We start from the raw sequence: 26,831 nt of genomic DNA, 5'->3' as shown, positions 1-26,831 counted from the left end.
AGACAACTAAACCTAGCAGTATTACCAATGTACAAGTATTTCTCAAAATTGGCTTTTAAGATAATTTGTAAACAAGGTTTCGAAGTGGTCCTATTATATTATTCAGTGGGGTTGCATATTGTTCCCAACTGTCATCTGGAACTGCTTCAGATATGATGGGGGTGGGCCCAGAAGGTTTATGGCCATTCTTCTTTCTTTTTCTGTAAATAAATTTTTATTGATTTCAGAGAGGAAGAGAGAGACAGAAGCATCAATGATGACAGAGAATCATCCATCAGCTGCCTCCTGCACGCCTTCCACTGAGTATCGAGCCCGCAACCTGGGCATGTGCCCTGAATGGGAATCAAATTGTGACCTCTTGGTTCATAGGTCGACGCTCAGCCCCTGAGCCGTGCCAGCTGGGCACCAATCTTCTTCCTAATTATCAGCAAACATGTTCTTTATACCTCGAGATACAGGGACTACAAAAATGTACAAGGTGTACATTATTGCCTAAGGAATTTAGAAGCTGTCCTATCTTCACTGTCTCATTCATCAGTCCGATTTCCAAATCACTTCCTAAGCCTTTCTTCATTGAGATCCAGACTTCTAACCTCTCCTTAAGCATCCATTCTCCTGTGCTAATTCTGTCATAATACAAATCATAATCTATTGTGAATTTGTTGTTGTTAATTGACTCCTTTACTGATTTTTAGGCTAATCACAGTGTCTTGTATCTCTATATCCCTGTATCTCTATATAACAGTGGAACAGAGGACATTCAATAAATCTTATTGGAATTCTAGAATATATTTTATAAACGATCCAAAACTCTCTCTCCCCTGCCAGGAACTATACTATATCTATAATTTTATGTCCAGTGTCTGGCACAGAGTGAACACTCAAAAATTCTTGAATCATATGTGTTGAGTGCCAAGTAGGTGGCAAATACATAATACAGTATGTGCTGCTGTACAGAGGTTCAGGCTGTCAGACCAGGGTTATGGGAGAATGCTGCACTGAAGAGCTAAGCTTTGGAGGAAGGACAACTGATAAGCAAAGAGGAGGGAAGACAAGTATAGAGAGAGGTTATAGAATTTGGGACTTGATCCTAGTAAACATCATATTATACCAATATTTTAGGAAACATACCGTGATATATTATACATAGCAGTTTCTAAAAGCTTCATCTTACTGTAGTATATAGGACGATTTAGAGAGGAAGTAATTAGAAGCAGATACTAGATAATGCTTCTAGGATACTTTCCTTGATCATCAAAGTCTCATTTGGGTCCACAGTTCTTCTCCTATCATAGCATATATAGACTTGGCTTTCACCCCAGTTACACTAAGCTGCTTAAGGGCAGAACTGTGTCTTGAACAGTATTAAGTCTTCAATACAAGGCTGCAAACATTTGATAAATTAATATTCATTTCTAGTCCTTCCTGTGAAGGCTATCTTTGTGAGTGTAGACTAAGGCGTACAACCTGGTCTATCTATGTTCTGGATATGCCAGGAGCTTTACCATAATTTACAGATATTTAGGGCACTTTACTATTGACATAGTTGCCTCACTAAACTGGTTTTTTCTTTATTTTGCCTTTGTGATATTTATAAGATCTGATTCTGGTACCTTCTCCACAGAAGTTGGTCAACTAAATTTTTTTTTTTTTCAGGCAGAAACTCTTCCAGAATCATTGGATTTAGAAAAGTGAACAAATTTTATAACTAACTTAGAATTTCTTTAAAAATCCAAATAACCATGGAAATAACAAAGTTGTTTTCCATTGGAGTGAAAAAAAGAAAAAGTGCTATACTTCAGGCTCCCTTTAGCATTATCTTTCAGTTAAATATTCCTTCATAAAAATGTGCGAATATTTAGGATTGTAAGTTCAGGTATATTTCTCTGCCATAGTGCTAATCTATTAAATTCAAATACATTAAAGCAACGTTAAATTAATAAATGTTTTTGCCAGTATGGCTCTGATCTACTTGGTATTTTAGACATCTTTAGAATTTGAAATTGGCACATTGAACTGTTAAAGTATGTTTCCCTAATATAAAAGTTATTAAGTAGCCTTGGGAATTGTTTTGTGTTATAAATGCAGCTTGAGTCAACTGAAAGTATCCTGCAAGAAGCTACATCATCCATGTCTTTGGTGACCCAGGTTGAGCAGGAAGTATCCAGCCTCCAGCATATCATGCATGACATTCAAATTAGTGAAGAGATGCTCGCTCAAAAGATGCAGAGCCTTAATGAGAAACTCCAAAATGTCACAAATTTCTGGGAGAGAAGCCTGGAAGAAATGAATGCTCATACAGACACTTTCAAATCAGAATCAAAGCATATGCATTCGCAAGTGACTGTTCAGATTAACTCAGCTGAACAAGGCATCAAGTTGCTCACGGAAAGGCTAAAAGACCTGGAAGACAGCACACTTAGAAATATCAGAACAGTGAAGAGACAAGAAGAGGAGGATCTCCTGCGCGTCGAGGAGCTGCTGGGCTCTGATGCAAAGGCAGTCGAAAAGTTAGAAGAGGAACAGCATGCTCTCTTGGCCAGAGATGAAGACCTGACCAATAAGCTTTCCAACTACGAACCCAAAGTTGAGGAATGCAAGACACATTTGCCAACCATTGAGAGTGCAGTTCGCTCTGTCCTCAGAGTCTCTCAGGATCTGATGGGGACAGAAAAGAAAATGGAAGATTTAACTCTCCAGATGTTTAATATGGAAGATGATATGCTGAAAGCAGTATCTGAGATCATGGAAATGCAGAAAACTCTGGAAGGACTTCAGTACGACAACAGCATATTAAAGATGCAAAATGAGCTGGACGTTCTGAAAGGAAAAGTCCATGACTTTATGGTATATTCAAGTGCAGGAGAAAAGGGAACTTTAAAAGAACATAATCTAGAAAATAAAGGAATTGATAGTGACCTTTAAATGCACTACATTTATTCTGATGAACCATATATTATACATCAATTTATTAGTTCCCTGCTTTTGTGTTATTTTGATATGTCTCACTTACCCTACATTATTGGAAAAGAAGTGAGATGTCCACAGAAATGTATTATCCAGACAATCAAAGCTTATCTCTAAGCAATACAACTTATTCCATTTTAATCATTTTAAATAGGAATCACTCTAAACTATATACATATATCTCTACTTTTTAAAAAGCAATATCCTTCATATGTTTCATGTTTTTCTTATTAATGGTCATTATTATGAATTTCACCCATTGGACCCAAATATATTAATATCTCTAGTAGCTAATGAGGGGCGTTTACCTCCTCTAAGTGACCCCAGTTTGCTATTTTTCAAATCTTATGTCTTCTTCTTATATCTCTCTGTCACCTGAAAAGGTGACCCACTGACCTGTTACTGTCAGGTGCGTCGGTGAAGTGCCAGCCTCAGCCAGACCTTCATTTCCTCTGTAATTTACTACAGGCTAAGAGTCCAGACCACAGAGTTCATAGGAATTTTGTTTATTAAAAAAATAGCATGCCCAAGAGCAAGATCGGGGTACTTTGGTATGCATTAATATGCACTTTTTGAAAACTATGGAGCCTTGGAAATGTTTTTACTTTTTGTTAAGGTTCTAAACTGTGTTATAGATACTTGTAAGAATCTTCAAATAAGAGTAACATACAGTGAGGCAAAAGTAGGTTTACAGTTGTGAGTAACCAAAAGTTTATTCTTGTATTATTATTTATTCATTATCATATTATTTTCCATACAAACAACTGTAAGCCTACTTTTGCCGCCCCCCCCCTCCCCCCATATCATTGGTTTTTTGGGATTTTTTTGTTTTGTTTTTTAAGTTTTTTTCCTATGAATGCCGTATGTATGCTTTGAAGGACAGACTTTTGGAATATCTCAGTATAGCTGGGCTTTTATTTTTTTTTAAAAAGGTTCTGACTGTGTTACAGACTCCTGAGTTTGCTAGATACAAGATTTTTAGATAAATTACTCTATCTAGAACATACACCAATAAGTCTGTGACCTGTTTTAAAGAGGGAAAAGTAGCAAAATGAGAAATGAGAGCCAGCCTGCCATCTCCTTAACTTTCCAGCCTTACCACTTTCCACTCCTTCCCTCTCTCCCTGCTCACACCTTTACACTGATTTTTCACCTAGAATGCTCCCTCCTCTCCTTGAGGATTTTTTTCTCTCTCTTTTTTAAGCAGCTATGGAAAGTATATATTATTGATTTCAGAGAGGAAGGGAGAGGGGGAGAGAGACAGAAACATCAATGATACGAGGAAACCACCGATCAGCTGCCTCCCACACCCCCCCTACAGGGTGAGGAGGATTGGCCACAACCCAGCATGTGCCCTTGACTGGAATCGAACCCGCAATTCTTCAGTCTGCAGGCCGACACTCTATCCACTGAGCCACGCCAGCTAGGGTTTGAGGGTCTTTCTTAACCCTCCACTGCCCCTCCTGTATAAAACTGTAAACTTTCAACTCCCTGTCCCCCTAAGAAACTTTCTATGTAACTTATTTTAACTATCATCCCCAATATGAGTTCTAGAAATGCAAGGGTTTATCTGGGTTGTTCACTGATACATTCCCAAGGACCAGAACAGCCCAAGTTACCTGACAAGAGTGTAGTAAATATTTGTGAATTAATGTTACTCACTTAGATGTTTGCTGGGCAGCTGGCCCATGCCGAGTTTGTTAAAGCCAAGATAAGTAAGACACTGTACTGGCTTTGAATGCACCATAAGGAGAACTGACCACGAACAAAAATGTGCATCACAGGACTGCAAACTAAGGCCACGGGCAGACATGCCAAATGATCCGAGGACGAGGCCTCTGCTTCCCCTTTCTGGGGACCGGTTCAGCTTCCCACCGACTTGCAGCTCTCCAGGCATCCCCTCCACTCGCCTTCCCCAAGCCGGAGCAGTTACTTTCTCATCCGGAGGTGCAACCTTCGGCCTCTTCACACAGGCACAGGATTTGATGAAAGAAATTTAAAAGTCTCTGCTTGCCCAGATGGTATGGCTGAACCTAAACACCAAGAAGTCACCCATCGATTCCCAGGTGGTCAGGGCACATGCCCGGGTTGTGTGCTCCATCCCCAGTTAGGGGACTTGCAGGAGGCAGCTGATCGATGTTTCTATCTCTCCCTTTCCTTTCCTCTCTCTAAAAATCAATAAAACATTTTTTTAAAAAAAATAAATAAATAAAAGGCTCTGCTCTTCAGGCTCCACCCTCTCTCCCTTGCCTCAGGGCCACTCCCCACAGTGAGCCAAGTACACAAAAAATAAACATTTTAAAAAAGAGAGAGAAATGATGACAATTAGGGAAATTAAAAGTACAGTATGTCATTATTTTAGTTCTATGGAAAGTAATGTCACAGGCTGAAAAAAAAAAAAAAAGTATGTCATTATTTTAGAGTCCCCAGACTTATTACCCAACCAGATTTGTTTCACATAGTGATTTATTTTACTCAAAATTACATAATAGGGTCACAAGGAATAAGACAGGCATGCTAAGGTGATTAAGCAGAGACCTAGCCGTATTTTTCTAATAACTATAATCAGAAATGTGCAGGTTTGGGGGAGCACATGAGCCTTTTATTGATAAACTGATACATTAAGAGTGTCCAAACTTGGTGTTGAAAACTAAGACAATTGTATATATGGAGGCACTATTCTTATTGATTCTTGCCAATAACCAACTGTAGTCCCTTTTTGTAATGCAGTATCAGTGGAATTAAGCACAAACAACTTGAAAGCCGTCAGTTACAAAAGGTAGTTGTGGTCAAGTAGTTAGTTGTACTACGTAAATTTGCACATTTGGGGGGAAATCCCAAATAAGTTCTACAGTGGATAGCTGTGGGTCATAAAAGTGGAAGAGTCTTTCTATTAAAAGTCACAGCATTAATTTCTGAAATCTTAACATTAAATTCCTCGAGTTCTGAATGTCTAAGTTCTTGTCTGTGTGCACTGACAAAATTGTATTTGTTTGTTTTTATTTTCATACTAATAAAATATATTATAAAGTTAGCTGGAATTTGTTCTTTCACCGTCCATCCTGTCAGAGAGGTGTGATCTCTTGTATTCTTCATTTCTATTTACTTAAATTTTTGGCCTATCACCATATTTGACACATCATCATGATTTTTTTAAATATATTTTTGTTGATATCAGAGAAGAAGTGAGAGGGAGAGAGAGAGAAACATCAATGATGTGAGAGAATCATTGACTGGCTACCTCCTGCACACCCCAGTGCCCTGATGGGGAATGGGACCATGACCTGGTTCTTGTGAACGCTAAGCCGCTGAGCCAAGTCAGCCAGGCACTCTGCATGTCTTTTTTTTTTCTTCTTTTTTTAATTGAGTTTATTGGGGTAACATTGGTTAATAAATTATATGTTTTGTTGTTGTTAGTTTATTTTGTTCATTAGTTTCTCACCACAGCTTTGCTAACTATGACCCATTTTACAAATGAGGACATAGAAAATTAGCAAGATTGGGAACCTTGCAAACAAACTTTTGGGTCTGTCCAAAAGAATTTATTTTAAATAATTCAGAAAAACAATTAGTAGACAATTCCTACAGTGTATTGAGTTTATATTTTAGTAAAGCTCAGTGGAAGTTCTTGATAAATTGCTTTTGTAAGCTACCAAGTAAAACAAAGAGGCTTACTGACAGCTTCTTAACGATCCGATCCTTTAAGAATAAACTTAGGCTCTCTCCGCCTCGCTCCGCCGCTGCTCTCGCTCCCGGGTCAGACGGGCCGGAGCGAGAAGATGGCGAAGACGGACGATTATCTGTTCAAGCTGCTGCTGATCGGCGACTTAGGTGTGGGCAAGACCTGCCTCCTTTTCCGCTTTTCAGAGAACGCCTTTAACACCGCCTTCATCTCCACCATCGGAATTGATTTTAAAATCAGAACGATAGAACTTGATGGAAAGAAAATTAAGCTTCAGATATGGGACACAGCAGGCCAGGAAAGATTTCGAACCATCACGACAGCATACTATAGAGGAGCCAAGGGAATCATGCTGGTCTATGACATCACAAATGAAAAGTCCTTCGACAAAATTAAAAATTGGATAAGAAACATTGAAGAGCATGCCTCTTTAGATGTGGAAAGAATGATCCTGGGTAACAAAGGCGATATGAATGACAAAAGACAAATGTCAAAAGAAAGAGGGGAGAAGTTAGCAATTGACTGTGGGATTAAATTCTTGGAGACAAGTGCAAAATCCAGTACAAATGTAGAAGAGGCATTTTTTACACTCGCACGAGATATAATGACAAAACTCAACAGAAAAATGAACGACAGCAATTCATCGGGAGCAGGTGGACCAGTGAAAAATAACAGAAACCCGATCAAAGAAGACCGGTTTCTTCCCGTGTTCGCTACTTTGATGAACTTCTTTCTGAGAGACTGCAGCACACGCAGAGGACCCTTTCCTGCTTCTCTGAAAGCACAGGTCACCCAGCCTCAGAACCACACCGCCAGGCTGCTGCTGAGAGCACCACCGAGCCCAGACCTCTGGACACAGAACACCTCGTGGATTCCAGCCACAGCCTAGCGAGATACAGTCTGCTTTTTTCAAACACGGAAGCAACGAGATGGAGACACATGCAAGACTTGTTTTTTTTCTTTGTTTTGTTGCCTTTTGCAGAAGCCGCTGTCTTTTCTTTTTCGCTTTGCACATCAGTGTTAGCCTTTCCCTGTTATAGAACAGTCTTAGATCTCACACGCACACTCTTGTCTCATCAGGTTCTAGACAAATGTGTGCTTTGGGGAGGTTTAAAACAAGAGTAGAACATTTAAAACAGAGGTCAATATAGCTAAAGTTAAAGGACATTTGGCCTGATGTTCCTGTGGCCAGATGTTATTGCATTCATGGCATTTATTTAAGGGCTCTGATTTGTGATTTTCTTAAATAAGAATCATTCAATTCTGATAAAATTTATCTTAAAAATGTAAAAAAAAAAAAAAAAAAAAAAAAAAAAGAATAAACTTAGCTCTTTCTGAGGTGTCTTAATTATGTGCTATTAAGCAACATTTACAGAGTAGATACATTAATAAATGTTAACCTAGTAATGAAATAAATGAAAATAAGCCATCTCTTTTCACCCTTGGGGATCTTCTGTTTCAGTGAATATACTTTATTGCAAAACTTTCCCCTTAAAAATAAAATGTGGTTTTGCAATCACTACTTGATTTCCTTCCCATTTGTGGCTGTCCCTTATTGCCACAGTTGCAATGACATTTTCACAATCTAACTTCTCTATCAAAAAGGGGGGTGTGTGTGGGAGGGGCACCTCCCCCACCAATAATTAATGAAGCATAAACCTGTTGAGAAAAAAAAACTCTAAAATTTACAAACATATATGATGGGGCAATTGGATTGCTGCTTTGAATTAATTAACTGTTCTACTGGCCCATTTCAGCCTTCTTTTTCTTTGCAACTACATAGTTGCTCCTTTGACCTCTTTTTTTTTTTTTTAAATTCTCACCTAAGGATATTTTTTCCATTGCTTTTCAGAGAAAGTGGAAGGGTAGCCTCAAAGGAGAGAGAGAATCATTGATGTGGGAGAGGCACATCGACTGGTTGCCTCCTGCACACACCACCGCCACCAACAACTTGAAATGTTGCCAGGCACTCAAAATGTCCATCAGCTAATGTGACCAAGTTAAACCAAAACGACAGCTCAGAGATATCAGTATACAGTGGATGGTGGGGAAGGACAATGGCATTGAAACATACAAAAACTAAGAGCCACTTGTATTTGGAATCATGGAATTTTAGAACCGTGGAGATAGCTTTTGTTTATTTGTTGTTTTGTTTTTCACATGTATGTCTTCTCTACTAACAGAGTAAACTGAACTGAGGCCACAGTCTAAGCTGTACTCATCTTTATGTCTCTCACACCTGGCATGCCTAATAATATACTAGGAACTTAAGAATTAGTTAAATTGGCCAGAACCGGTTTGGCTCAATGGATAGAGCGTCGGCTTGGGGACTGAGGGGTCCCGGGTTCAATTCCGGTCAAGGGCATGTACCTTGGTTGCGGGCATGTCCCCAGTGGGGGGTGTGCAGAAGGCAGCTGATCGATGACTCTCTCTCATAGATGTTTCTAGCTATCTCTCCCTTCCTCTCTGTACAAAATCAATAAAATATATATTAAAAAAAAAAAAGAAAAGAATTAGTTAAATTGAATTATTTAAGATAGTTAGATACCCCAGAAAATTATTCATAAAGGTAATAGGATAATAAGTTTATTTAAAGTGGCCCTAACCAGTTTGGCTCGGTGAACAGAGAGTCAGCCTGAGGACTAAAAGGTCCCAGGTTCGATTCTGGTCAAAGGCATGTACCTTGGTTGCGGGCACATCCCCAGTAGAAAGTGTGCAGGAGACAGCTGATTGATGTTTCTCTCTCATCAATGTTTCTAACTCTCTATCCCTCTCCATTCCTCCCTGTAAAAAAACAATAAAATATATATTTTTTAAAATAAAGTGTCTTAGACATCCATTCTGGACTTGTTATAACTACACACAACTTACGTCTCAGAAGTTATAGTGCCTGTTTGACCGCTACCCCTCCGCCAATTCTACCAGTGCTCATCTAGAAGGCTCTTCCCTTCTCCAGCAATTGAAAAATAAGTCACTATCCTTTAGCTCATTTTGTAACTGTACAGAGGATTGATAGTACAAAAATAATAACTGAAGTGTCATTCTCAATAACAATTTCTATTTCCTTAATGTTTTCCTTCTTATTGATTAGTAATATACTTCATACATCTTTTACCAAATGCTTTCCAGAGGAGCAGTGAAATTATAGCTAAAACTAACATAAAATTTGCCAAAACCGGTTTGGCTCAGTGAATAGAGCTTCGGCCTGCGGACTGAAAGGTCCCAGGTTCTATTCCGGTCAAGGGCATGTACCTTGGTTGCGGGCACATCCCTAGTAGGGGGTGTGCAGAAGGTAGCTGATCGATGATTCTCTCTCATCGATGTTTCTAACTCTCTATCCCTCTCTGTAAAAAAATCAATAAAATATGTTAAAAAAAAAAAAACTAACATAAAATTTAAGTTGAGCCCTAGCCTATTTGGCTCAGTGGATAGATCGTCAGGATTCGATTCCTGTCAAAGACAGGTACCTTGGTTGCAGGCTTCTCTTCTCTTCTTGTTGGGGCTCATGCAGGAGGCAACCAATCGATGTGTTTATCTCACATCGATGTTTCTCTCTGTCTTTCCCTCTCTCTTACACTCTCCCTAAAAATCAATGGGAAAATATCCTTGGGTGAGGATTAACAAAACTTAAGTTAAATTTTAACTGTTGAGATCTTAATCAACTTAGTTACTGTGGTATTGTATTTTCTTATAGTGTCAGAAGTCTGAAGCTATCATGGAACAATGGAAGTCTTTTCAAATAATTGCTCATCTAAAGCATCTACAGGAGGAGATTTATGAGTTGAAAACTTGGTCCAGCAGGATAACTGAAAAACAGGGCATAGTGAACAACAATTTGACGACTCTTTTACAAGACGTTACAAAAGTAGACCAAAGTACAACTTCCGTAGCAAAAGATGTTGGTCTCAAGATTACAACTATAAAGACAGATTTGCGCCGTATTTCAGGTTTAGTGACTGATACAACATCATTGACAGACTCTGTGCAAGAACTGGAAAGTAAAATAGAAAAAGCAGAAAAAAATACAGTAAAAAACATAGGTGATCTTCTTTCCAGCAGCATTGACCGAACATCAATGCTCCGAAAGACAGCATCTGAAAATTCACAGAGAATTAACTCGGTTAAGAAGATCCTTTTGGAGCTGAAGAGTGACTTCAACAAGCACACAGACAGGTTGTTAAGCTTAGAAAGTGACAGAGCTAAAGTTCTGAAGACAGTGACTTTTGCAAATGATCTAAAGCCAAAGGTGTATAATCTAAAGAAGGACTTTTCCCGTTTGGAACCATTGGTAAATGATTTAACACTACGCATTGGGAGACTTGTTGCTGACTTACTACAAAGAGAGAAGGAAATTGCTTTCTTACATGAAAAAATATCTAATTTAACAATAGTCCAAGCTGAGATTAAGGATATAAAAGATGAAATAACACACATTTCAGGTACGGATTAGCTTGAAATTATTTAGGTTAGATTGAAATAAGTTGGTTTTTAAATGGGACCTCTGTCATGTTATGAAGAGATTGACAAGTTAGAAATAATGAAATTCTGGACTAAATACTATTTTGTACATGATTCAGTTTTGTACAGTAAAAATAAAATATTGAAAAGGGTTGATCACTTGATTTTTCAAAATAAGTATGCTAAAACATGCAGTTGAAACTTTCTTTAGCAAGAATCTTATGCATCCCCCTCACACACACAAACACACACACGTATACACACAGACAAGTGGGGAGAAGCAGGATCTGCCAGCCTAGCACTGGGAAACTAGATGGGGCAGGATCTGAATCCCCACTTGTCCTCACTGACTGCCAAGTAGCATAGTCTGTTTGTTTGGGGTCCTAACTGGATCCTGCCATTAGAATCAGGGTTGTTACATTAATTATCCATTTAGAAGAAGAGATTGTTTTTAGTGGGGTTTTGTTATGTGTTTTTTATTTATTTATTTTTTGGGTTTTTTTTTTTAAAAAAACATGAAATTATTTCTTTAATTTTTTTTAATATATTTTATTGATTTTTTTTACAGAGAGGAAGGGAGAGAGATAGAAAGCTAGAAACGTCGATGAGAGAGAAACATCAACCAGCTGCCTCTTGCACACCCCCTACCAGAGATGTGCCCACAACCAATATACATGCCCTTGACCAGAATCGAACCTGGGACCCTTCAGTCCGCAGACCGACGCTCTACCACTGAGCCAAACTGGTTTCGTCAAGTTGTGTGCTTTTTTAAAATATATTTTCATTGATTTCTGAGAGGAAGGGAGAGAAAATCGTTGATCGGCTGCCTCCTGCACGCCCTCTACTGGGGATTGAGCCCACAACCAGGGCATGTGCTTTTGACGGAAATAGAACCCAAGACCCTTCAGTCCACAGGCTGATGCTCTTATCCACTGAACCAAATCAGCTAGGGCAAAAGAGGTAGTTTTGTCAAACTTAGTTGTTTAATTCATTTGTATGAAAACATTTATTGAATGCTTAATGTGTGCCAAGCACATGTGTAGGTGTCTCCGGGGCTACATAGCTGGCTAACAAGTATCCCCTGATCTTATAGAACTTAGAGTTGGCTCTGAGGGGGTTTACTAGTAATCAGAGCTCTGGTTGCAAGAAACGGTAATCCAAGCTATCTCCTGTTGGGGAGGGGAAGATGGTTTAATATATTAATTTCATGAGTATCCTAAGGAAAGAATTGTGCTAATCACCAGTGCTCATGGGTTCTGGAACCACAAGGCCACTACCAATATCGACAGAGCTCTCTCTCCTTCGAAGAGACCAGAGCATCAACCTCACCTAGGCACTTGTTAGAAATATAGAATGTCAGGCTCCACCTCAGAGCTGCTGAATCAGAACCTGCATTTGTAATAAAATTCTGAGGAAATTCATGTGGATATTGAAGTTTGAGAAGGATTGCCTAAGAGAAACTTGAGGGAGGCTGACCTGATCAGAGACTGCAAGACCTTGGGTGGAGATGTGAAGTTTTGCCCTTATCTCCCTGGTTCTTTAAGACTTAACGGTTTTCCACCCTAATCAGTTTGGCTCAGTGGATAGAGCGTCAACCTATGGACTGAAAGTTCCCAGGTTCGATTCCGGTCAAGGGCATGTACCTTGGTTGCGGGCACATCCCCAGTAGGGGGTGTGTAAGAGGCAGCTGATCGATGATTCTTTCTCATTGATGTTTCTAACTCTCTATCCTTCTATAAAAAATCAATAAAATATATTTTTTTTAAAAAAAGACGTAATGGTTTTCCTCAGCCAACACTATTCATTTTTTAGTATATGTTCTTTTCTATGGACATGTTCATTTTTTAAATATATTTTTATTGATTTCAGAGAGGCGGGAGAGGAGTAGAAACATCAATGATGAGAATCATTGATCAGCTGCCTCCTGCACACTCTTACTGGGGATTGAGTCCATAACCCAGCAGGTGCTCTTGACTGGACGTGAACCCAGGACCCTTCAGTCTGCAGGCTGACGGTCTATCCACTGAGCCAAACCAGGGAGGGCCATACTTATTTTTAAAAAGACTAGGTCTGGTATTATATGTTAGCTACTATAATTAGTATTAAAATTGATTCATGTAATTCCAAATTGAGCCCAAAGAAACGTTCTTTCTGCTTCTTTGATTCCATATTATTCTCTTCTCTTTCCTGAACTGCTGTTCCTCTTGAAGTTTAACAAACTTATTGCTTATATTTTACTTAAGCACTGGGTGCTCATCATATTTTCAAATGGTTTCATGGGTGTGTGGAACTAGATTTTGAATTTATTCTTTGGGATATTTGAGTTCTCTTGTTCCAAATTATAATAATTGTGATAGATTTTCCATAATTACACTGGCAAAGCCAGGCTTGTTGAAGACTGAGTCATTCTGTTTTAACAGAGTAGAAACAAGGGACTTTGAAGTCAGAGATATCTGGGTTCCAAATCTGGCTCTCCCACCACTTAGTTCTGTGGCCTCAGAAAAATTTAGTATCTGTGAACCTTAATTTTTTTCATCTGTAAATAAGAATATCTACCTTACAAGGCTGCTGTGAATACTAGCATTAACATGTCTAAACTGCCTGGCACATCTAGTAAAGGGCAAAGCCATTAAGTCAGGGGTCCTTAAACTTTTTAAAGTGGGGGCCAGATCACGGTCCCTCAGAGAGCTGGAGGGCCGGACTATATGAACTACTAATTCCTACTGTAACACCTTGGCTGCGCTCACTGCCCAAAAAACCTGGCGGGCAGGATCAGACTCCCCTGGGGGCTGCATGTGGCCCGCGGGCCGTAGTTTGAAGACCCCTGCATTAAGTGATGTACAAAAAGTTACAAAAAGTTGTAATTGTTCCATGGAATCATCTTAAGATATAATCATGCATTTTAGACATGAAAAATTTTTTTGCACTAAAAAATACAAATTTATCTGAAAATTCATTATGAAGAATATTTGTTTCTAACAAGGCATTCATCTTATTTGGAGCTAGTTCTACTCATTGAAATAATGACTCACAAATCTGTCAGTAATTTGATAGCCATGCTGAGAAGGACCCTAAAATCTGAATGTCACTAAGCTCATGGTCATGATTTTGTCTTCAAGTCAGATAGCTTCTATGGCAAATACAGGATGAAAAACTTCATCTGTTCCATAACAGAAGACAATGTAAATTTATTTATTTCAATAATATATATGGTCTCTTATGAGGGTGTCATCCTCAGCTGTGAAAATTCCCCGCACTATCAGTGAAAGTTTCATCAATTGTCAATAATATCAGTAAATCAGTTTATCTCTAAGTAAAAGTGGGTCACATCATATTTTCACGTTAATGATGTTTTAAGTTTTAATCTTGCTTAATACAACCCCCTGGGTTGATTCATGGGTCTTGAAATGATATTGTCCTTCACATGAATTATCCTCCATTTTCCAATCTCACATATACCACATTCCCCAAAGAAAGCCAGCAGACTTATACATCACATCACAGTATTAGGTAAGAATTACAGTATGTCTTGTCTTTTCATTCATCATAGCCAGCATTTATTGACTGTTGCCTGCATAGCACATTAGTCTATAGAAGCTCATGAAAACTTTCAAATTGTTGCTTTCTAAGTAACTCGTCACATTGTAATAACCCAAAGCTTCATAAACTCTATCAGTGAAGGGAACACCTCATGGACTCCTATGACCATTGCTAAAAATGTGAAGGCATGGATGCCTTTTAAGAGAAAAATGATTCAGTAATATCTGCAGTAAGAATTGTTAGAGGAGGAGCTGACTTACTAAGCTACCACATTATTATTTTTTTAAACATATAATGCAATATATGTAATCCAATTTTATTTTTTTATTTTTTACAGAGAGGAAGAGAGAAGGATAGAGAGTTAGAAACATCGATGAGAGAGAATCATCGATCAGCTGCCTCTTACACACACCCTACTGGGGATGTGCCTGCAACCAAGGTACATGCCCTTGACCGGAATCAAACCCGGGACCTTTCAGTCTGCAGGCCAATGCTCTATCCATTGAGCCAAACCGGTTTCGGCAAGCAACCACATTATTATTTCAGTACAGGCATAGTACTTTTGAGCTACAGACTCCTGGAAGTTTGGAATCAGTTTGTTCTTTAACCATGTGGTATCTGATATTTTTAACAACTATTTTGTGATTTATCTCATAAATGATAAAAATTATATGAACACTTATATAACACTTATATAACTCAAGAAAGTGTATAACTCTAATTTAGCAGTAAGACTGTCATACACCAAACATCATGAACATATGGACACCTCTATCCCAAAAAAAGTTATGGAAATGTTAAACTCACTTTAAAATATGATCAAAACACTTCATGAAGTTTTCATAAAAATGGAGATTTAAGCTGTTACTTCTTTTTCAGTCCAATTTTATTTTATATGTTACTACATATGCATAATTTAGCAAAACAGGCCCGGAGCAGCAGCAGCCAGGTCCAGAGCAGCCAGACCCAGAGCAGCCATGTTGGGAGCAGCCAGGCCCAGAGCAGCAGCAGCCAGACCCGGAGCAGCTGGACCTGGAGCAGCCAGGTCGGGAGCTGTCAGGTCGGGAGCAGCCAGGCCCAGAGCAGCAGCAGCCAGACCCGGAGCAGCCAGACCCGGAGATGCCAGGTTGGGAGCAGCCAGGCCCGGAGCAGCAGCAGCCAGGCCCGGAGGAGCCGGGTCGGGAGCAGCCAGGCCCGGAGCAGCAGCAGCCAGGTCCGGAGGAGCCGGGTCAGGAGCAGCCAGGCCCGGAGCAGCAGCGGCCAGGCCCGGAGCAGCCGGACCCGGAGCAGCAGCGGCCAGGCCCGGAGAAGCCGGACCCGGAGCAGCCAGGCCCGGAGCAGCAGCGGCCAGGCCCGGAGCAGCCGGACCCGGAGCAGCAGCGGCCAGGCCCGGAGCAGCCGGACCCGGAGCAGCCAGGCCCGGAGCAGCAGCGGCCAGGCCCGGAGCAGCCGGACCTGGAGCAGCAGCGGCCAGGCCCGGAGCAGCCGGACCCGGAGCAGCCAGGCCCGGAGCAGCAGCGGCCAGGCCCGGAGCAGCCGGACCCGGAGCAGCCAGGCCCGGAGCAGCAGCGGCCAGGCCCGGAGCAGCCGGACCTGGAGCAGCAGCGGCCAGGCCCGGAGCAGCCGGACCCGGAGCAGCCAGGCCCGGAGCAGCAGCGGCCAGGCCCGGAGCAGCCGGACCCGGAGCAGCCAGGCCCGGAGCAGCAGCGGCCAGGCCCGGAGCAGCCGGACCCGGAGCAGCCAGGCCAGGAGCAGCCAGGCCCGGAGCAGCAGCGGTCAGGCCCGGAGCAGCCGGACCCGGAGCAGCCAGGCCCGGAGCAGCAGCAACCAGGCCAGGTGCAGCCAGGCCCGGAGCAGCCAGGCCCGGAGCAGCCAGGCCCGGAGCAGCAGCGGCCAGGCCTGGAGCAGCTGGGCGCTGAGTGGCAGCAGCCGGGCCCAGAGCAGCCGAACCCAGAGCAGCCAGGTTGGGAGCAGCCAGGCCCGGAGCAGCCAGGCCCGGAGCAGAAGCAGCCAGGCCCATAGCAGCCGGACCCAGAGCAGCCAGGTCGGGAGCAACCAGGCCCAGAGCAGCAGCAGACAGGTCCGGAGCAGCTAGGCCCGGAGCAACCCGGCCCAGAGCAGCAGGGTTGGGAGCAGCCAGGCCCGGAGCAGCAGCGGCCGGGCCCGGAGCAGCTGAGCGCGGAGCGGCGGCAGCAGAGCCCAGAGCAGCTGGACCCGGAGCAGCCAGGTTGGGAGCAGCTGGGCACAGAGCAGCCGGCCCGGAGCAACAGAGGCCAGACCCGGAGCAGCTGGCCAGAACAGCTTGCTCCTCGCCTGCCCATGCCCCAGGGCTGCTTCTCAGACATGGCTGGAAACTTTTGGGGGAACTCGAGGGTCTGCTGAATCAAGTGATGAAGGCTTAGATCTGAATGTGTTGAGTTGTAGCGCTGGGGTGTTGATCTGTGAGTGCCTTGTGTGGGGTCTGGATGAGGTTGGTTGATCTATTTGGATGTGTCTTTTTTGTGTGAAGTGTATCCTTGGGAATGTGGAGGTATTATTGATTTGAGAAAATGCTAAGTAATTGATTTGCTACCTGAAAAATTTAAAGTTCTGAAAGTTTAAGGTCTCTTGCCAAAAACAGGTTTTAAAGCTAACACCTTAGCCGAAACCGGGTTGGCTCAATGGATAAAGCGTTGGCTTGGGGACTGAAGGGCCCCGGGTTCGATTCCGGTCAATGGCATGTACCTTGGTTGCGGGCATATCCCCAGTAGGGGGTGTGCAAGAGGCAGCTGATCGATGACTCTCTCTCATCGATGTTTCTAGCTCTCTATTTCTCTCCCTTCCTCTCTGTACAAAATCAATAAAATATATTTAAAAAAAAAAAAAAAAAAAAAAAAAAAAAGCTAACACCTTAATTTTAGTGGAGAAAGGGGAGGACATGCCCTTCCCACCCAGAACAAGTAATCCAATTCCAGCCAGCAGCTATCTTTAAACATGTGTTCATTTACATTTGAATGACTACTACACCTTTTGATAGCCAAAGGGCAAGTTTACATATGAACAAGTTTGCTTCTCAGTCCCTAGGGCAGAAAAAAGAAGGTTTAAAATTATTAGATTTTAATTTATTCTTAAAAATATAAGTTTATTAATTTAAAAAAAAAGGAAATTTAAAAACCTGATGAACAATATTAACTGTTGATAATAGAATCAGAGATACGGGAGGGGAGTGGTGGACTGACGATTCTCGGGGGAAAAGGGGAGTGGTGGGTGTGGGAAGTGACTGAACATAAACTGTGCACCTATAGATGAGGACAATGGGGGGTGGGGAAAGGGCAGAGGGTGGGGTGGAACCTGGTGGAGGGGGGAAAAAATGAGGAACTTTTGTAATAATATGAACAATAAAGATCGATTAAAAAAAAAAAAAGAGAAACATCACTTTGTCGGTCCACTTATTTATGCACTCGTTGGCTGTCTTATATGTGCCCTGACTGGGGATTGAATCCGCAATCTTGGTGCATCTGGACAATGCTCTATAACCAACTGAGCTACCCAGCCAGGGCAAATATTTTTATGATTTCAGAGAGGAAGATAGAAACGTCAGTGATTAGAATCATTGATCGGCTGCCTCCTGTATGTCCCCTACTGGGAATCAAGCCCACAACCCCAGCATGTGTCTTTGACCAGAATTGAACCTAGGACCCTTCAGTCCACAAGCCAATGCTCTATCCACTGAGCCAAACCAGCTAGCTAGTCATATGGATTTTAAAGAGCACAGTACACAATGCAAAAATTCAATTATATGCCAAAATCAACTACTCAAAATATAACATTTACCCATATTTAAATTGAACAATTAAATCAAATTTTTTAAAATTTAGGATGTTTCCTAAAAATATAAGAACTCTCTTGAGTGACAAAACTTGAGACATGACAATTTATGAGTAGGGATCGGAGGATCGAACCAACAGTGGTTAGTTTGCATTTTTCTCTGGAGGTTTTATACTAGTTTTCATTTTAGGATTAAATCTTTAAAAATAATTATCAAGCCACAGACAAATCATGACCAGTTGGATTTATTTCAACAGCAAATTTGAAACTCGTGCCTTAAGCAAGAGTACTACAGTAATTATATCAGGAAGAGACGATTTCCGACCTAGACTGTCAAATATATAAAAGTTCCTTTTGCACTTCCGTCAACACTGACCAAAAGCAGATTCAGTCCATATGTGCATCGATCTATCTAGTCAGTTAACCCAAGCTTCTTCTTCAGAGACTCTGGCATCTCAGGAGGAGGAGGACGTGGGAGCCTGAAGTAGACCTTCACGGAGTCATAGATGAACCACTGAAGTGCAGTCAGAGTGCCGATCATGATGATACGGGCAAAGAGTCCCTTCCACACACCTGGTTAAAATATGAAATATGAGTGAAAAGTGGAATATACACCCAACTGTTATTCTTTCTTTAGAGAAAGAAGAATCCTACCTTTAAATCCAAGTCTCTGGAGGACCTGAGTAGCAGTGCTACCCTTCTCTTTATTCAACACAGACACCACAGAATCAGCAGGGTGAGAAACAATTGCACAGAAGACTCCAGCTGAAAAAGTCAAGAAATATGATTCAATATGGGGTCAGTTGACAAAAAAAAACAAAACACATCACAGCCAACAATTTTGACATGACAAAGTAATAAAATTTTGTTGTTCTTAGAACAAATCAGAATTAGAGTAAGACTGACAAAGGTTATAAAGCGATCTACCCAATCTTTCAAAAGTTTTTATATTCAGCTTTTGATCAACTCTTATATTTTTAAATCTGTTTTAAACAAAATAAATAGAAGCAGTCAAATCAATGTATTCCCAAGCTTAATCATGCAAACCAGGAATCCTGAAGGTCATATGAAATGCAATGGGAAGATATACTAGCTTCTTTAGAATATTTTTTCTTCACAAAAGAGGTCAGTAATAAAAATAACTCTTTGTTTTTCATTTCAGACAAGCATAATCTAAGTAATTCATACCTATGTAACCTGCCACAAATGTTACAACCAGCTGCTCTCCCTTGGTACATTCACTTCGGGGCTTAGGAACCACAAACTTGTACAATGCTTCAACAGTACGTTCAAAGCAGGCGAACTTCATCATAGTGTATGGTATCTGTCTCATCCACAGAGGAGCAACACCTTTGTAGAATCTAGAAAATCACAGGACTTATTTTACTCAGTTGCATATATTTATCTAGCAGAATTTCCATCATTAACAAAAGTGTCCGCACACCAGTCAAGTTCTGATAATACAAAAATGGCAGCACAATTGCATGCCATTTGTATCAGAACCGAAGACTAACATGCAGGTATATTTCTCTCACATGCCAATGACTCAAGCACCTTTGACTGTACAACCAGAAAGTTGCTGGATGTTTCTTGACTGGAACTACAAGAAACAGTAAATTTACAAGTAGAACTCAGTTCAAGATTGGCATCCACAAAGGTGGATCTAAGGAAGCATGTTGTGACCTGACCATATGCAAATTCTTAACTGTGAACACAGATGACATGAATTCTAATAAAGTCTCCCCAAAAGTTAAGTTAATGTTTAGGTCAAATATCAAGTCACTATTAAACAAATGGTCCCTCCCTACTTTAGAAAAAATCCTTAATTCAGGGCTCAAACCATGTTATGAATTTATTCTTACCCTTGGAGTTTATGTTTTATGTAAAGGGGTTGAAGGGATGGACATTAAACAAAAAATTTTTGAAATCTGGTAGGCTTAATGCTAACAAATGCAGTTCCCTCCTATGAGGACCTTATACTATAAACTTAGGTAAATGTTTACTTACGCATTTAAGCCTTCTTCCTTATACATTTTGGGAGCTGCATCCCTTAGAGTGTTGGCATAACCTGGTTGGGTTTGAATTCGAACCTTAGCAGCTTCCATAGGAGCCAGGGCAATGTCAGCAAAGAATTCAGCACTGGCAGAGGCAGCCAAATACAGTGATGTGCGCCAGAGATAGGTGTTTTCCTAATTGAAAAACACGAGGGTCGTGAATCGGCTGTTTTCGATTTTACTTTAAGGGACAGTTCTAGGAAACAGTTAAATTTCAGACATTTTAAGTGTTTCTCTATCATACTGTCCATGAATAACACATGATATGAACTGAACGTTTATCTCGCCTAACTTCATCAACCACAGAGCAATGTGAATAGCTTTAACATCTAGGTACCAAGAATGGCTGATCCCTGAACTACACTCTAAGAACCTGTGGAGGAGAGACTGGGCCATGAGTGACCAATGCTGGAACCTCATGCTAGATTCAGAACAGAGATTGCTTCCTGAAAATTCACCCAGAATTACTGATGGACCGGTCCCCTACACCCTAGGTGTGTGGGTTCCGTTGCCCTACCACAAGGCAAGCATGTAAGGCATTTTCTCTTTATCTGGGGCAGTTCACATGCAAGTCTCCCAACCATCTCTCCCAACCATCTCTCCTAAATAACTCCTTAGTGCCTGCCATTTGGTATGGAGGGCATCCATACTTCTTGTGTAAGTTCCCTTAATAAAACTCTTGATATAAACTCAAAATCCAACTTTTTGGAAAGCAGCAGTGTATAATAAAAAGCACTAAAATATAATGATATACATTTTTTTTCATATTTTCATTGCTAAAATAGACTTATGATTCAGAACATGTTGCTTACCATTTCTTTAAAAAATATTTTAGTGATTTTTTTACAGAGAGGAAGGGAGAGAGATAGAGAGCCAGAAACATCATGAGAAACATCGATCAGCTGCCTCCTGCACACCCCCTACTGGAGATATGCCCACAACTAAGGTACATGCCCTTGACTGAAATCGAACCTGGGACCTTTCAGTCCGCAGGCTGACACTCTAGTCTATCCAATGAGCCAAACCGGTTTCGGCTGCTTACCATTTCTGAGACCATTTCCTCAGTTCTAAAATGAGGTGGGTCAAACAAAAATCTAAGATCCCTTTTGGTTTTAAACTTTAAGTTAAAAGTTCAGGACTTTCAATTGCAAAGTTAACTTACATACCTCTCCAAGCATGTTGCTATACAAGACTTTGAAGACTTCATAAAAACCAAATTTGCAGAGCCCCTGCATAGAGTAGCCAATGAAAGTTGGAGCCCATCCTTTAGCCAAACCACGAACACCATCCTCTTTAAGTGTAACTGAGAATCCATTAAATATGCCTTTATACTTCTGGGGGTCCACCTATATTTAAAACAAGAAAGAAAGAAAAAATGTACCAAAGAGCTAACATTTCTCATAAACATTTAATTTCCTGACTAGTTCTTCTTCCCATTTGGTTCTAAAATAAACTTCAGCAACTACACAAAAGGTAGAACAATGCAAGCACACCACATGGTAACAGCTTATTATCTATAATCATCTTTGTAACAATGTGTACATCAAGCATGTCAAACTCGTGGCCCACGAGCTATGAATTTGGCATGCTTGGTGTACATTGAGATTTATCTTTTTTACAGTTAGATTTATGTCTTGGAGGGTTAGTTCAGAGGATAAAATATCTACAATACAAAATTACATAACAAAACTGACTCTAAACAAGTTTTCACCACCCAACTTTGCCACTTTTAAAGATTTAGTTTCAAAACTACTGTCTAAATAACAGGTAAGTCTACAGGCATGCCTTAGAGATATTGCAGGTTCAGTTCCAGACCACTGCAATAAATACCACAAATAAAGCAAGCCACACACATTTCTTGGTTTCCCAGTGCATAGGAGTTGTTTACACTATACTATTGTCTATTTAGTGTGCAATAGCATTGTCTAAAAAGACAATGTACGTACCTTAAATAAAAAATACTTTATTGCTAAAAATGCTAACCACCACCTGAGCTTTTCAGCAAGTCATAATCTTTTTGCTCCTGAAGGGTCTTGCCTGTTTGCCTGTATATCTCTAATATAGGCTAGCCCATTAAGTAGATTATACTATAAAGTCAACAAAGTTTTGTGAACTTAATACAAAGTAAATACAAGTTAAAAAGGTACATCAACATAATAAGTACCTGTCTTCTGACCTCAACTCATTTCAAGAGACATGCATAAAAAGTTTTAAAAAAGGTATATTTCATATCCATTCTAGTAATTAAATGGGGGGGAAATCTTATCTCACTATTTCTGCCAGTACTACAAGGGCTGGTATACATCACCTTCCTCTCCCTGCTAATATTTCACTTCCTTTCTCTTTTAGGTAAGTAGACTTCTAATCCTGTTTGGAACAAATAAATTTTTAAGGTTTGATTATTTTTGCTTCAATAATCCTAATCAAGATATTCTAATTATTTAAAAACCTTTATGTAAGTGAATAAAAAGCTATACCCACAAAATTTTAATATTAAGACACATTTTTAAATCTACATAGCACTGTCTCCCTTAATCTTACCAATTAAGAGTTGTAAAGTTACTTCACATAATACACAAAGAATGATTACCCACTCAGACATGTAACTGCTTATAAAATGACTATTTGGAACATAAAGAACCAGGAGGCCTTGAAGAGGCACTCTAGCCAGAATTGAGCCCAACAGCAAAAAAACATTTATAGCCAGTCTGAGATCCACAATCTGCCCACATTCTTATTTTAAAAGAGGCATTTCTTGGATTTAAAACACTAATTAAAATAAAGATATTCAAGTTTGGTTTCCTACTCAGGTTTCTAGCAGTTCTTCTGTATTCAAATTCTTCTCATTTGTGAAGTCCTTTAAGATTATTTGGAATTAAGTCCCACATGAAAACTTTTAACAGTGTTATCCCAATACAAACCTGCATACGGCATTTCACTAAATCCAGAGGAACGACGGCGGTGTGTGTGATACCACAACTTAAGACCCCACCAAAGCCACACAGTGCATAAAACTTCATGGAGCCATATTCACAACTGTACTCTGTAATAAGACAAGACACACCATGCATTTTAGTATAAAACTCATGTTATGACTGGCTCTCCACTTACCTCCTGGACAGTTAGGTTTCCACACAGCTTGTTAGTAGATGACTACATCTTACAACTTAGCCATGCTTTATTCAGTCCCACATGCAAAACAAACCTGCATTCTGCATTTAACCAGATCTAGAGGAACCAATGCTGTATGTGTTGTGCCACAGCTAATAATTCCTCCAATTCCACAAAGGATAAAGAATCTGCCAGATCCATAGTCACAGCTATACTCCTCTGATTGGGAAAAAAAAAAAATCAAGTAAGTATTTCTTCAGACGACGAAGGCCATGGGAACGAAGAGAACTATTTCCCTGTGAAATAACTGTACTATCACAACAGAATAGCTCTGGCCACCTGTTTACAAGTAAGTTGAAAGATGAGTTTCCACCTAGGTCGAGTAACAAGAAATTCACTGTCACAATGAAAACAATCACTAAAAGATTATGAAGATTCTGTGAGAAAAAAAGTTTTCTACATTAATTATTAAAACCAAACTTCAAATCATTAATCGCTAAGAGCACGCTTCAGAGTACAAATCAAACTCAGAAGGAGCACTCAGCTTGCAAAATTCTAGGTTTACCCAGCCACTAACCAGTACCATCCCCACTTACGGATTCCTATACCATAAAACTAGAGAAACATAAATTCCTGCACTCCAATACATTTACTACACAAACAAGGTTAGCTTTAACTTTCAAAATGGAATGCTCGTAAAAGGGTTTTGTACCCACACTTAAAGGCTTAACAGAAACACATGCCTAATTTAAGAAAAATAAACATTGGATCTTACAGGTACAATGTAACCGTGCTGGAGTTACAATTTCGTTTTCAGGTTTCTCTGTACATCCACTCCAGATGTTAATTGATTTAAAACACACACAATTCCTTTAAACGGGGTCTAAACCACCCAAGAACCCCAAGAAATAAGACCAAAGGGATCCTGCCAATTATGTCCTTTCTACGGCCCATCTGAGGCCTCCACAAGTCTTATTAAAAGAAACCCCGTTATCTCACATACCCTGGGCCAACTAATATGATTACACTTCGGAAATACCTAAGTCCTGGAGGGAGTACTTCTAAGAATAAAATTAAGGCCAAATCAAAGGACAGATAATACAGTTGGACCTGCAGGTGGCCAGGGGTTACAGGAAGGAGACTTTACCCACTGCTGACCAAGCGGACTTACGGCGGAGATAAGGAGTTAATAGTCGAGGCCTCTCCGCCTCTGCTCCCTCGAGGACGTGGAGGTCACGGAGCGAGCGGCGCCGAGGCCTCCCCCGCCCTTGAGGGAGGGCCAGGGCCCCGACACCCGGCCTGGGAGGAGGAGTGGGCTGACATCCTCCCGGAGGCACCGGGGCCGCCGTCCTGGGCACGTCCTTCCCTGCCCTCCAGGCCCCGCGGACCCCCGAGGGGGCAATACGAGCGTATCGGGCGGGGCGGGGCAGGGTCCGAGCTCACCTTCCACAGCGGCGGCGGCCAGGGTGCGCGAGCGGCGGGGCGGGCCCGGGGGCCCGGCGGGGCTGCTGGAGGGGCCCGCGAGGCCATCGTACACCAGCTGCAGGTGGGGCGCGTTGAAGGGGTTCGCCCGCGCCAGGTGCGCCACAGACGAGAACATCTTCCTAGGGGAGGAGGGGCGGGAGGTCAGAGGAGGAAGCCAGGGGCGCCGGCAGCCTGGGTCCCCGCTCCCGGCCTTCGTTTTCCCGCCTCCGCGCCCTTGAGGAGGTCACGGCCGCCTCCCCCAAAAGAGGAAGCCGGCCGGGCCTACCGCCAAAGCATCACCCCCCCCGCCAGGGGCTCCTCTCCCCGCTCCCCGTCCCCCGCACCTGCCGCGCGGAAGGCCGGGCCACACTCACTCCTCTAAGATGGCGAACACACCGGCGCTCCGCGGAAACGCAGCGGCTCACAGAGGCCGAACGTCCTCCGAGCCCTTAGAAGAGTGTCCTTCGCGCAACGTCAGCGTGACGTACGCAGCCAGTCACTACCGTCGCGCGGCACCCATTGGGGGAGAAGAGGGCCGCGGAAGCGACGTCACCGCGTTCTCCTAGCAACCCTATCCCCGCCCCACCGGCCCCAGCCCTTCCGGTCCGGCTCCTGCGCCACAGGATTCGTTCTGCGCAGGCGCGCGAGCGGGGCCGGCGCTTGGAGCGGTGTGGGAGTTGCGCCCGTGACCTCCTCTTTCTGTCCCTTCACCTTGAAGAGTCTCTCCTTGACGCCGGGGCTTCCGTTTTTTTCCACTTAAGTGAGTTCCAGTATAATAGTCGCTTAAAAAAAAAAAAAAAAGAACACGGAATGGCTTTATGTGAATCATTTCGGGCGTTGCGGTTAGAATGTCACCGCAGTATGTAGTGTCACTTCCATTGACATGCAGACAGGCCTGCCAGACTTTAGGAGAGGGTTTTAAAAGGAAATGTGCAGCAAGAATTCTAAAGGGCCGAAACCGGTTTGACTCAGTGGACAGAGCATCAGCCTGCGGACGGAAGGGTCCCGGGTTCGATTCCGGTAAAGGGCATGTACCTTGGTGGCGGGCGCATCCCGGGTGGGGGGCGTGCAGGAGGCAGCTCATCCAATGACTTTCTCATCGATGTTTCTGGCTATCTCTCTCCCTTCCTCTCTGTAAAAAAAAAAAAAAATCAATAAAGTATATTTTAAAAAATTCTAAAGGTAGAACTGCTCGCTGCTTCATCACAGTATTTGATGTAACATTGAGACATTTGACAAACGCCTTGTGAGCCCTGGGGGTCCAGAGATGAACTAGAGTGAATGTGGCTGGCAGCAGGTTTTTGTGTGTTGAATAAGTTTAGGAAATCTTCATTAGATTCAGGCTAACAGAGAAGGGCCTACTTTAATTAAGGAAGAGTTTAGTAGAGGTCAAACCTCTGAGGAAAGAGTAAAAATAAGGAATATATAAAATGGAGTCACTTTAAGCTGCTAATAGTAAAATTTTGAAGGTTGAGAGGCATGAGAAACCGATTCAATTCTTGTTCCAACTAGTCTGGGAACGTAAACTTTTGAACTTTGCAGTCCCATGTCCAGACAGATGTATCTGGACATAACCAGTCCTCTGATTACTCCCTGAAAAGGACTCGGGGTCCAGGACCTGACATCCGCCTGACAGCCATCATCCAGACTGCCTAACATCTGACTGATAATCATCCTAGGCTAATCCTAGGGCTATGAATGCAGGACTGATACTGTAATTCTCTAGAATATATGTCTTATATAATAAA

At 41.7% G+C, this 26,831-nt stretch overlaps 2 protein-coding genes and 1 pseudogene across 9 annotated transcripts in view; 2 read left to right on the top strand and 1 right to left on the bottom strand.

Moving 5' to 3' along the window:
* Window positions 1-16,958, top strand: part of IKBIP (IKBKB interacting protein) — a 29,136-nt gene extending 12,178 nt beyond the window's left edge. Inside the window, exons 3-5 of one of the 4 annotated variants that reach the window (XM_084876393.1) lie at window positions 10,344-11,088; window positions 15,568-15,860; window positions 16,788-16,958. In XM_084876393.1, the coding sequence (XP_084732519.1) occupies window positions 10,344-11,088; window positions 15,568-15,860; window positions 16,788-16,823 (1,074 nt within the window). In that variant the 3' untranslated portion in view covers window positions 16,824-16,958. Of the gene's footprint in view, window positions 1-2,088; window positions 6,002-10,343; window positions 11,582-15,567; window positions 16,611-16,706 lie in introns of those variants that run through there. The other 3 variants (XM_084876392.1, XM_084876395.1, XM_084876394.1) reach the window with 3 other exon arrangements.
* Window positions 6,692-7,509, top strand: LOC311618789 (ras-related protein Rab-8B-like; annotated as a pseudogene). Its single transcript has one exon. The product of its transcript is annotated as a ras-related protein Rab-8B-like (transcript).
* Window positions 16,959-18,683: 1,725 nt separating the features above from the next.
* On the bottom strand, window positions 18,684-25,716 carry SLC25A3 (solute carrier family 25 member 3). 4 transcript variants are annotated; one of them, XM_084876404.1, is made up of 8 exons: window positions 25,458-25,716; window positions 25,063-25,223; window positions 23,714-23,838; window positions 21,675-21,854; window positions 20,462-20,643; window positions 19,643-19,815; window positions 19,109-19,219; window positions 18,684-19,027 (listed from the first exon to the last, which is right to left on the bottom strand). In XM_084876404.1, exons 2-8 carry the CDS (start codon window positions 25,217-25,219, stop codon window positions 18,867-18,869), a joined length of 1,089 nt encoding a protein of 362 aa, XP_084732530.1. In that variant the 5' UTR covers window positions 25,220-25,223; window positions 25,458-25,716; the 3' UTR covers window positions 18,684-18,866. The 4 variants fall into 4 exon arrangements, with proteins under 4 accessions (XP_084732530.1, XP_084732532.1, XP_084732531.1 ...); XM_084876406.1 differs by lacking the exon at window positions 23,714-23,838 and adding an exon at window positions 23,430-23,551 and having other exon boundaries at window positions 25,458-25,584; XM_084876405.1 differs by having other exon boundaries at window positions 25,428-25,579.
* Window positions 25,717-26,831: the final 1,115 nt, after the last annotated feature.

Source organism: Pipistrellus hanaki, assembly GCF_964339955.1.
Source record: "Pipistrellus hanaki genome assembly, chromosome: 3".
NCBI lineage: Eukaryota > Metazoa > Chordata > Mammalia > Chiroptera > Vespertilionidae > Pipistrellus > Pipistrellus hanaki.
The sequence above is the reverse complement of the archived record's forward strand: the minus strand, read 5'-3'. Positions and strand labels throughout refer to the sequence as shown.

Bases quoted from the DNA above. Each gene is read 5' to 3' on its own strand.
- SLC25A3 (XM_084876404.1), bottom strand. From the start codon at position 25,219: ATGTTCTCGTCTGTGGCGCACCTGGCGCGGGCGAACCCCTTCAACGCG. The intron at 20,644-21,674 runs GTATGTAAGTTA...TTTTTCAATTAG, and splicing joins ATAGCAACATGCTTGGAGAG to GAAAACACCTATCTCTGGCG. The intron at 19,028-19,108 runs GTAGGATTCTTC...TATTTTAACCAG, and splicing joins CCAGAGACTTGGATTTAAAG to GTGTGTGGAAGGGACTCTTT.